The sequence below is a fragment of the Rutidosis leptorrhynchoides genome, chromosome 6 (assembly GCF_046630445.1).
Source record: "Rutidosis leptorrhynchoides isolate AG116_Rl617_1_P2 chromosome 6, CSIRO_AGI_Rlap_v1, whole genome shotgun sequence".
Lineage (NCBI taxonomy): Eukaryota > Viridiplantae > Streptophyta > Magnoliopsida > Asterales > Asteraceae > Rutidosis > Rutidosis leptorrhynchoides.
The window spans coordinates 389119326-389132048 of NC_092338.1; the positions used below are offsets into that span (position 1 = coordinate 389119326).

The following is a 12723-nucleotide window of genomic DNA, read 5'->3' on the forward strand; positions in this document are numbered from 1 at the left end:
GCATTATACAAGTCAAAGTTGATGAAACCTCTTTAAATTACATAAATAACTTTTTTTTATTGGTAATTTTATTACCTAAATCCGCAAATCTTGCGGGTCTTAAGCTAGTAAATAAATATAATACTAGTAATAATCAACGAAAGTTGATTTAAATTGCTTGTTGTGGTTAAACTCGTATCCCTTCAGCCACGTCTTCTTTTTGTTTTAATATTAATGATATGCTATTCGGATAGCGTACATAAATTCAACAGAAAAGTGTATTCGAATGAAGAACCGATCACCATAAACGTGAAAAAAGGCATAAAAACTATAAGTTAGAATAATAGTGGACAGCGGATAGAAGATAAAAGACAAGCGAACGGTATTTATATCTAAAAGTCATATTTTGTATATTATGAAGTTGATTGGTCAATCTCCGAGATATAAGGGTCAACCCACCAATTAGAGCATGACGTGTGTCTATTTCTGAAAGAGAACCTGTGACTTTTTGCCTATAAATAGGCCACTTGAATTCCATTAATTGGCAGATAACATCATTTTTGTCAGAGCGAAACACTCTCTCTCTCTCTCTCTCTCTCTCTCTCTCTAATAGGACTTTCTCTCTCTAAATGATGGACCAAGTTTGACTGTGACTGGATTCATACAAGTATTTGCATCCGGTAATTAACGTTATTCGGAAGAGTTCAAGATAAAACCTATAACATCCGCAAATCGGGCCTAGTTGAATTGACTATTTTGCCCTTAGGAATTGATCAAGTGTGGTTTTTATTCCTTATTTATAATTATATAATTATAATTATTTATTTGTTAGGATAAGACCAGTTTGTGACAAGGGTCACAAAACATGTTTGTTTATTTAATTTGGACTTCGTTAGGGCCGTTAAAGGACGTACGAAAGATATCAGATAACTGATAAATACCCGTGTGCTGTGGGATATAGGTTTAAACCCACTTAAGTATGTTTTAACTGACTGCTTCTTGCCACTTTCTAGAGATTTCCACACATCTCCCGTACCTTACTTCGCATTCCTCAAAAACCCTATAATCATCAATCTTGTTCTTAGATCTGTTTAATGTTTAGAATATGTTTCCTTGTGTTTCAGTGATCAAAACAAGGTAAGATTTGTCTATTTTCAGGTCATAATTCAGTGTCAAATTGGGGTATATATATATATATATATATATATATATATATATATATATATATATATATATATATATATTTGGTCAAAGGTATTTTGGTGTCAAATTGTGCAAATTAAGTGTTGTTTTGAGGTAAATCTTGTTGGTTCATATCCCAAAATATTTAGTGTACAAGATGTGTTCGGTTTTGTGGTAAAAAATGAGTCCAGTATCAAGATTTGATGATTTGAGCTTGAAACTCGTAAGTGAACTGCTGTTACTGAAGAATACAACCCTACAGATGCAGATTGAAACCGTACGGGTATACTGTGCAACCGTACGGATGCAGTGGTTTTGTGCAACCGGGCTAAGAACTTGTAACCGCACGGATACACAATGTATTCTTACGGATGATCTTGTAACCTTACGGATGCATCTGCAACCGTACGGATGTGGACCAGTGTAGAACTTCTTGTTAATTTGGCTGTTTCTAGCCGTTATGTTGTCCGTGTGTCTAATTTTGATTAGAGTACCGTACTGACTTTGTTTATGATGTTTTCAGGTGACAAGAGAAGTGATGACTAGTTGCTAATGGTCGCACCAGCATAGTTCGCTCCATGTGGCTGTTTAAGCACAAGTTTAATGCATATGGTAATTTGAGCAGGTATAAGGCTTGACTCGTTGCTAATGGTCGCAACCAGCACGTTGGTATTGACTATGATGAAACTTTTAGCCTGATTGTTAAACCGACCACGATACGCAATGTTCTTAGTTTGGCGGTCTCTAGGCACTTTCTTGTTCATCAGTTAAATGTCAAGAACGCCTTTCTTCACGGACATCATTCTGAGATTGTATATATGAACCGACCTCAGGGTTTCGGGATCCCCGATACCCAGATCGTGTATGCTTATTGCAGAAATCCCTATACGGCCTCAAAGGGGCCCTTGTGCATGGTTTCAGCGATTTGCAGGATATGCTCAGCGGATTAGCGTTCATCACATCTGATGTGACACTTCTCTTTTTATTTATCGCTATGGATCTGATACAGCCTACCTGCTTTTGTATGTTGATGACATTGTGTTGACTGCGTCCTCTACAGGTTTACTCCAGCGGATCATTACATCCATACATAAGGAATTTGATATGACTGACTTAGGCCAATTGAACCACTTTCTCGGCATCTCCGCCACTCGTAATGCCTATGAATTGTTCTTATCTCAGAAACAATATGCTAAAGATATTATTGGCCGGACTGATATGACCACATGTCACCCGTGCGGGACCCCGATCGAACCAGAAGCCAAATTTACTACTTATGGACCTCATGTGAAGGACCCAACTCTTTATCGCAGTCTTGTAGGTGCATTATAGTACCTCAATTTTACACGTCCAGACATCTCCTACGTTGTGCAGCAGATTTGTCTCATCATGCATGATCCTCGCGAGCAACACCTCCATGCTCTCAAACGTATCATTCACTATGTTCAAGGGACCACTGATCTAGGTTTGCAGCTTTATGCGTCTTCTCCTACCACATTAGTCACTTACTCTGATGCTGACTGGGATGGTTGCCCCACCACTAGACGCTCTACCTCTGATTATTGTGTTTTTCTCGGCAACAACTTTCTCTCATAATCGTCCAAGCGGCAACTCACTCCATCTCATTCCAGTTTATAAAATATATATGCATTAACTAATTTGCATCTACGGATACTCACTACTCGTGGTAAACTCGTGAACAATTATAATAGATATAAAATGAAAATTTAAATGTGTGTATATAAGAAGAACCTTAACTTGAAAGGAGCCCAATTGATAGCCCAAATGGCAATAAGGAAGATACAAAAGATAGGCCCACTATTGCTGGGCTTATCTTTTAATAATCGTCACTAAAATAAAACAAATGCGGTGGCAAAGAAGATAATTTGGGTCTGTAAATTAGCGTAGCCCCCCACTTTGATGCAGTCACGTGAGCTGCTTTCATAAGTGCTGACTCACCACTAACCTTTTCCAAATCTTCATTAATTATTAACACACGTCACGTGTTACCCCCTTGTGATATTCTGGTCGTTTCATTTGCCGGAGGATTTGCAGAAATCTTTTTTTAACGTTTTTTTCTGTTTAGTGGTTGATGTCACATGATATGATTGTATCAGTTTTCTTAAAAAAATTATTTTAACTGTTTGTATTTATATTTATTTATTACTGTGAATGAACGAACTTAATACTTTTACTTATACGGAGTAATAAAATTAATTTTATGTTTAGATTTTGAATTATCACACACTTGTCAATTCTTTTGCATGCGCCGAAATTCAAGAATTATTTTAATTATTATTGTTTAGCAAATTACCTCTAAGATGTAGTTCCTTAATGTGGCAATAAAATCAAACTTCCACTAATAACATTATCTGCAAATAAAATAAATACTTAAGCCAAAATTCTTAGTTGAAACATGACTTATGATTTTGCTTATTATATTAAGACCGGCGTATTAAAAAACTAAATATAAAATATTAATTTTTCAAAGATTATATATACACGTACATATACAAATTAAATTACTACATTATTAACTACAGTACCACTTTAATTATTTTTAGCATCAACTTGCAATTTAATTATAAAGCTAGTATAGTTTGTAGTCCCTTTTTACATATAAAAGATTAGCATAGCCACTATACAAAGAAAACATGTAAACATAGAGAAACGCTACAATAAATGTAGTACGGAACATAGTATATGATTTGATAAAGTTGCATATATACGGATATACCTAATGTATCAGTATATCACATACACTTATGTTCAATTGATAAACGATCTACATATTTGTGGTTTTGATGGATACGACGTTGAAGATTATATTAATACTTTAATAGCTGTAAATATGATAATTCATTTCAAAAACTACTAAATACAGAGTATGTGAGAAACGAACTTTATACAAGTATCATGAACATAGAGAAATATGTACAAACTTCGCATTTATATAAACCATAACATTCTGTTCTCGATATTATATTTGTTGAAAAGGGAAAGAAAATGAAAATAGAGGGGAAAAAAGGAAATGAGAGATTTTCAATTTCAATTTAGTATGAAAGATATAAAAAAAATATAGGTACAATGTTATACATTGGCTTTTTTCTTCGTAATAATATAACTTGAAAATAATCTTCTCTATTTAACTGAGTGGTTAACGTTATTCTTAATGTCCACTGTCCTATGACAGTTGTTTTCTCTAACTTCTATTCTTTAATCTCGGAAATAAAACTCGGTAAAAATCACGTTAGCTACTAGTCGTCATAGTGTTGCATTTTTACCAGTAATAAGGCTACTTTTCTGATGTTAACGAGTAACCAGATAGCTAAATCGATCCATACAATTAGCTATTCAATTCGGTTAGTACCAATTTGATATCTGTATAACTAAATTTTAACATAATCCAAAATACAAACAAACAACTCATATCATAATCTGAATTATCAATATCAATTATCAGTCAGGTTTAATGTATTATTTAATTTAATTTAATTTAATTAATTATTTAATGTAAACAATAAAAAATAAAAAAAGCGGCAAAATAGGACCTATAAAATAGCAAGTTGGGTGAAGCCTTTCTCTCTTCACCCTTCACGTCTACTTTCATTCCACCATTTTCAATCTTCTCCATAAACCTACCGGAAAAACAAAAACCTTTTTGTCTCACCGGAAAACAAAAACCTCATATATTCCCAACACCATACAAACAAACATCACTTTATTCTCCCTTTCTTCTCATCACTTTTTTTTTTATTCTCAACGAATATCTAATCTTGTTCCATGTCTATCTAATTACCTCACTGAAGATAAATAAAAAATGTTGGATTCCGTTAAGATTACCGAACACAAAACCATAATTAACATAAATGCGCTCACCACCGGTCCAAAACTCGTACGGATATCACTCACTGACCCTTACGCCACCGATTCCGATTCATCCGGCGACGAATCAGGCCGGAGAAGAGTGAAGAAGTTGGTTAACGAAGTTAATATTTTGAGAAATGAATTGAGGAAAGTAACGACCGTTAGTAAACCGGTAGCGAAGTTGAAAAAGAAGGTTAACAGAAAACGTGACGTAAAGGTGTCGAAACTGACGGCCGTTAATAATGGTGGGAAAAAGTTTCGCGGAGTACGGCAACGGCCTTGGGGAAAATGGGCGGCTGAGATTAGAGATCCAATGCGACGTGTACGGTTGTGGCTAGGGACTTACGATACAGCGGAAGAAGCTGCTATGGTTTACGACCACGCGGCTATTCAATTACGTGGACCTCACGCGCTAACTAACTTCTCTGTTCCTACACCTTCACCGGAGAAAAACCCGTCTCCGATATCACCAAGTTATACCTCCGGCGAAGACTCTAGTCATAACAAAGTGACGTCACCGAAGTCTGTGTTACGTTTTTCGTCGGTTTCTGCTGACGAGTCAACCGCTGAGGCGACTCAAAACGATAACGGAAATGAAGGTTCGGATGTTACCGGGGATGACGTGGCGGTGTCTGAGTATTTTTCAGGTTTTCAATTTTTTGACGGTCCTTTTTCTACTTCGGAGCTGTTTGATTTCCCGGATTTGTTTGACCCTAATAACTTGGCCGGTACACCGTTTCAAGAGTTCGACCCGGTTCATATGTTTATGGATTCCGCTATTGATGCCGGGTTCGGTAGTTGGCCCACGGACGATTACTTTAATGACTTTGGAGATATATTCGGTTCGGATCCTCTTGTTTCACTTTAGGACCAAGAACGGATTTGGAATTTTTGTACGGAATTAGAAAGTTAATTATAATTATGGGAGCTGATTCGTACACCACTATTTTTATCCATACACCACTAAATGTGCATCAGACAGTTGTACAGTACAGTATTTTAAAGCACAACTAGTGGTGTATGACTAAAATTTGGTAGTGTACGAATCATCACCCTATAATTATTTGTATGTTTATTCTAGTCTATAATCTATAATAATTATAATTATAATTATATTTTATAGAATATACAATAGATAATGATAAATATAGGTAGATATATACTCCATAAGATGAATATTTAGGTGAACTCTGTCACTGTTTAAGAGTAATGGACGAGTTGTTAAGATATATGGATAATGTTAATGTTGGTATTAAGGTTAAGCACGTGTAGTGCACGTTACTTGAAAAAATGTTAATGGTACTTTGAATTAGGTGAAGAAATGAAATGTTTGATCATGCATTATATGATTCCTACACAGGCCCGGCCCAATGGGGGAGCAAAGTTAATACTTGCTCAGGGCCCAATATTTTTAGGGGCCCAAAAATTTTAATTCTTACACACAAAATTTTACCAAGCCTAGCATTTAAGTGCAAGGAGAAATCAAGCACAAGATACAGGCCCAGCATTTCTTCATTTTACTTTATGACTCATGGCTTTCATTTTTATACAATATATTTTCTTGTAGAATGCCGATGTGGGATAAATTACACTAGTTTAGATTCCATCTAATAAATGAATATCTATAACGTGAATTCTGCATCTTCATATTTGGTGCTTACATCAATAATTTAATTGTTCTAAATATAATATATACATAAACAAACAATTGATTAACTGTAAATGGCACGACTTAATGAAGTGAAAGAACCTAAAAATCTAGAAATAAGAGTTCGTCCAATTGCTTCAAATTTATTAACTACAAATGGGTTTTGTGATTTTTTTAGTGAGTGTTAAAATAATTTATATTTTAGATCTGTTCCTTAGTTATCTAATAGGTTTGTTTAATCCAATCGATTTGAGACGGGACTACCTACACGACGTTTTGAAATCATAGTGACAATTCACGTCAAAAACGTACATGAACGCGGGCCTAAAGGGCCTTTTTTCCATTTCGCTCCGGGCACATAAATTCTCAGGACCGGCCCTGTTCCTACAGTATCTGTTTATACCAAATAGTATTCACAATCAATGCTTGTTGCTTTTTATAACTCGTGATCTAGTACTTGTGTATATTTCGTTATAATAAAATCAGTTTTTGTGTGTTAACATGTAAGATAACCATTTCAAATTAAAATGAGACATAATTATGCAGGCTCGTAACTTTGATTTATTCCCAAATTTCACTCTTCATCTTTATACTTTATTCTTCACTAAGCTATCCCTTGTGGTTGTGAAATTTAACGCGAGGAGTGAAATTTGGTACAGTATAACTATAAGTCAAGGGGCGAACCGCATAATTTTTCTAAAAATGAAGTTTCATGAGATGATTTCTGGTGCGTAATGATGTAGTTGTGTCGTGTACAAATTGCAGTTACTAGAATCATTGGATGCAAATTTGATACTCTAACATCAATGTACACAATTTATAAACATGTTACGATTAGCTTACCTTGACTCTGTACCTCATTGTTACCGGTGGAATTATGATGACGATCGATAAAGATAAACATTAATATTACCGTGTGTTAATATTTGAGATGTTTGCACATTTGTACGCGAGAGTTCGGTCCAATTTAATTGTATCTTTTTATTTGTGGTAGTTTTTATTAAAATTGTCCATTTCAAAAAAATAACCCTAACAATATCTTGAATTTTACTAACGACAAATCTGGAACAACTCTTAGAATTTTCATTAACATGCATAAAATACTTGTAAATGATGTGTAAATGGAGGTATTGTTGATTTTTTAGCGGAGGTTGTCGTATTTACAATATTTTAGGACCGTTACTAGCAAAATCTTTATTCAAGTTAAAATGATCATTCTATTAATACTCATTAATTCAATTTAAGATTTATACTTTTAGCAATGTATTAATTACAAATTTTATTACTTAAATAAATTAAAAATCGATGTTAACTTTGTTAGATCACTAATATATATATATATATATATATATATATATATATATATATATATATATATATATATATATATATATATATATATATATATATATATATATATATATATAAAGCGCGTACAATAATTCTACATGTTAATAAAGCGCGTACAATAATTCTACATGTTAATTTCTTTATTAAAACTCAAATAAATTTTTACACGTGTCATTTTTTAATTAAACTAAATTAAATTGCTTATATGTAATTTTCTTAATTTGATAATAATAATAATATATTAATATCATACGACATCAAGTTTTAATTATTATTCACTAAATTTAGTATTTTAATAATTAAAGAATACTATATTTATGTTTTTTAAATAAACAATCTCCCACATAAACGGACTTATAATTTATACGTTAATATTCAATACTAATATTTCCGATAAAAATGTTATTAGTAAAAAACAGTTTTTTCATTGTAATTGTATTATACATTTGATGTTATTAATGCTATCGAATACTAATTTATACTACTTTTGTGCAATGCACGAGCTCACGTTAGTATTCAATACTAATGTTTCGATACAGATATTATTAGTAATAAATGTTTTTATAATTGTAATTGTATTATACATTTGATAAAATACCAATTACTAACGTTATCGAATATACTAAATTATACAACTGTTATACAATGCACAAGCTCATAAAACTAGTTCATATATATAGTTTCAGCAAAGATTCTTCATTTTGTTAGGCGAATCATTGTTAACATCACTACGCCTTTTGTCCTAACTTTTGTTGTAATTTAAAGTCGTGCACATCATCCATATTTGAGACTAATTAAACACCAGTTTAAGATTTGAGATTCAAATTCCAAGTAAAACGACAACATCAACTCTGTTTAATCGTGTTACAAAAATAGAAAGAATAAATGTCTCAAATTTGTTGGTTTTATTTTTTGATAGAAAAATTGATATGGTTACTTTGTGAAGGATGTTATCCCACATAGGTGGGAGGAGAAAGTTGGAGGTAGGTGACTTGGTTATAAAAGGAGGGCTAAGTCTTCATTCCAAATTGCACCAATCAATACACTTTAAGTATTTGATTATTTCTTTCTTTCTTACCCTTGTTTGAGAGTTGTATTAGTTAAATATTTTGGAGAGTGTAGCTGGCTTAAGAGAGTCGTCTATATCATTGTAACTGTAACAACCCAAACCGTAACCGACCAAACACGACGAAATTTCAAACAAAAAAAAAATTTTTGTTCCAGGCCATCGGCGCGCCGCGCCAAACCCCTGCTGTTGCCGGAAAGTTTAAATGCGAAAAAGATGAACGTGTTCCCGGCATATTTAACCAAAACGCTTTTAACCATACATTCATATATGTAAAACTAGCACATAACTAAGGTATGAACAAGTTTTACAAGGTGGGGCCCACACGTGCCCAAAACGCCACTAAGTTTAAAATACAATGTTTAATACAAATTAGAGTTTCGACCACAAAAAGTTTAATTGCCAAACGACACAACGAGCATGGTGTTTGGGGTTAAACTACCCAAGTCTCGGTCAAACTCCAAGCCATAACCCAAAAGTGCTTCCTAATCATCGAAGCGGGAAACTCAATCCAAGGTAATGCCCTTACCCTTATCCACACACGAACCTATAAAAAGGTAAACAACGAGAGGGTAAGCAAAGCTTAGTGAGCAAAATAATTATACATATACATATATAATCTACCTACTTGCATCACTTACACAACATCATACTCGGTTTAACATTTCGACAATCATACAACAATATTATGCATATACCATAAACCGCAAATCCACGAGTAGCTAATAATACAATAGCATACGATTCATAATTAAATACATTCGATACATAATTCACGCAACCTTGGTTAACCAATTCGAACAAGGGAAACGGTACTTACAAGACCGTTGGAGTTCATAACATCCACTAGTGTTACTTACACACCGCGTAATCACTAATCCCCCGGGTGATGTCTTGAACACCGCGACTAACTCACCCTTACGACAATGTGGCGTCTTAAACACCGCGACGAATCCACACTTCATTCAATACAATGAGTGGTGTCTTAAACACCGCGACAATTCCACTCCCATGACAATGTGGTGTCTTAAACACCGCGACAATACCACATGTCAATTAAACAATGAGTAGTGTCTTAAACACCGCGACAGTACTACTCGTTACCTAGAATGTGGTGTCTTAAACACCGCGACAATTCCACATTCGTACACACAAATAAATACATTATATACGTACACGCATAATTATTCCACTCACCTTAGCGCCAAGATGATGATTATGCACTTCCGATCTTCAAAGCAATCGTACCTAATACATAAGTACACATTCAATTACGCAACTAGTGGAATTAACCACAATACTTACCCTTGAGCATTTAATGACCCAATATGCATTAAATAGCTCGACTATACCAAAACCGCCCATAAATGGCCAAGACTCAACTAACATCAATAAAGCTAGCGAATTATAGTCTACTAACTTCAACTAGAATAAACTTAGGGTATTTCATACCCGTTTCATCCCTTTCGGTCAACCTTGACTCATTTGACCCATTTCAAGTCTTTCATCATTCATAGGAGTGCTAATGACTAGCAACTCAATTCAACACTTACAAAAACCTCAAACACATGAATGAACTCTAGGTTAACACCCTTTGGGTCATCTTTCACCAATTTAACCCAACTAGGTCAACATTAATCATCTTGACCCATTTTAACACTTAACCCTAAAATCGGGTCATCTTTCGCCAAAAACCCTAACATTAACCAAGTTAGGTCCTAAAACAACTTTTAACGCTAGGTTTGTGCATTAATCACAAGCATTACTATCCTAGGTCCATTTTGACCCATTTGACCAATTTAAAGTCAATACACCCATTTGGGTCATCCACACCCAATTAACACCCATTTACTTATATAAATGTGTGCTAGTAATTAACTAACCTATTAGGGTTCATAAACATCAATTAGTACTATGAAACCCTAGGTTAGTTACCATTTAGTCTTCATGACACAATTTACCCAAGAACACCCCAAAATCACTAATAAATGGGTTTGATGTTCATCCTTTACTCCAAACCCTAACCCTTAAACAATTTACAACAAGGAATTAGGTTTAGAACTTACCGCCACAATCACCACGTAGCTAGTGACTAGATGAACAACTTTAGAACTCGCAATTCGACCCGAAATCGCCTCCTTCTTCCTTGATTCAAGCTTTCTCTCACTAAGTATCTCTCTCTCTCTCTAAAGTTTAGGTGGAAGGAGATAAGGTTGGTGGTAATGAAGCTATAACACTCCACAAACTGATCTTATGGCCTTTAGTTCGGATTCCATGTGATTTTACCAAAATGCCCATGCCATAAATTAAATAAAAAGAGGTGAGCTGTCAGCTCGATTTCGCGCGGCGCGCGAGTGGGTCGCGCGGCGCGCACCCGCCCAGATCAGCTTCTTTCCTCGTTTTAAATTATGTAACGAAACCCCACCATCCGAATCACTTATAATTACATGTTCACAATAAAATACACGGGTCTTACAACTCTCCCCCACTTAGAATCGATCACGTCCTCGTGATCCACGTCACTTAACCACCCGGAACCACACTCTATGGTATTCAACAAACGTTACGATCCGATTTCCATCACAACACGCATTAACCCAAAGATTGACCCAAGAACTAAATACACATTTGCACGCATTCCGTAACGTGCAATACACACCACACCCGAAGTCTATAACGAGAACTCAGGATACGCGAGAACGCCACGTACCCTTTCTACTCTTCTATGCAATCCTCCCCTAAGAGTCATCACCAAAATTGATTCGTCACTCGCGATTTGTCAAAATCCCTTTCTTCAGGAAAAACTCAACCGACCTCGTACCGAGATACCAATGCCAAAAACAACCGAACTCAACCGTCACGTACCCCTTAGCGTACTCTTACCTAGTACAATGCTAAAAACAACCAAAATTCTCAACCCAAGGTCAACGACCCAAACGATGAAGACCGGACAAAAGAAAATCCTTACGGATAACACTTATTACTCAACATTCTTAGTAGCGCGCAACCACGACTAGTACACAGCTATCGTAAGATCGTAAGCAAGCGACCAAAAACCGTTAATGTCGAAAACTACTATTACTTACCACCACATGCACAAAACGGCTAAGTGTACAATTTACACGGGCAATTAACATCATAACCTACATGTAACCACCTTGTAGTACACAATAATGGCCATTGTGTAACTATCACTCAAAGTATACGAGAATGAGGCATCGTGCCCTTTCTCAAGGTCCCATCATGCTATTCCCAAAGGTAACCAAACGGCTAACACAATCGAGCCAAGAACCACCCATATTGCGCATAGGCACAACAATAATCCCCTAGAAGAGAATCCGGTACGCACATCCCTTAACCGAGGGACCTTACCTTACTTGTCGAATACGTCAATTATCTCCCAATGAGATTTACCACATTACCACCTTGGTGATAATTTAAACCCAAAACCATAAGCACAACTTATTCCAAATTGTACTTTTACCACCGTCGACCAATGTAGGTCTCAACACTAGCTTCGTATCCATACGAGCATCATCCAAAGTAACAATACAATAGAGCACCTTCGTGCGAGGGTACAACTCCCCCACTTAAGACTCCGTTCCGTAACCACATAGTTGAATAATAGCAT

The 12723-nt window shown here is 35.3% G+C and overlaps 1 protein-coding gene and 1 pseudogene across 1 annotated transcript; one reads left to right on the forward strand and one right to left on the reverse strand.

Annotated features, from left to right (window-relative positions):
- Positions 1 to 12723, reverse strand: part of LOC139854980 (uncharacterized) — a 241793-nt pseudogene that overhangs the window by 163443 nt on the left and 65627 nt on the right.
- Positions 4982 to 5920, forward strand: LOC139852084 (ethylene-responsive transcription factor CRF2-like). The gene has a single exon (XM_071841307.1). It carries the CDS (start codon positions 4982 to 4984, stop codon positions 5894 to 5896), a length of 915 nt encoding a protein of 304 aa, XP_071697408.1. The 3' UTR covers positions 5897 to 5920.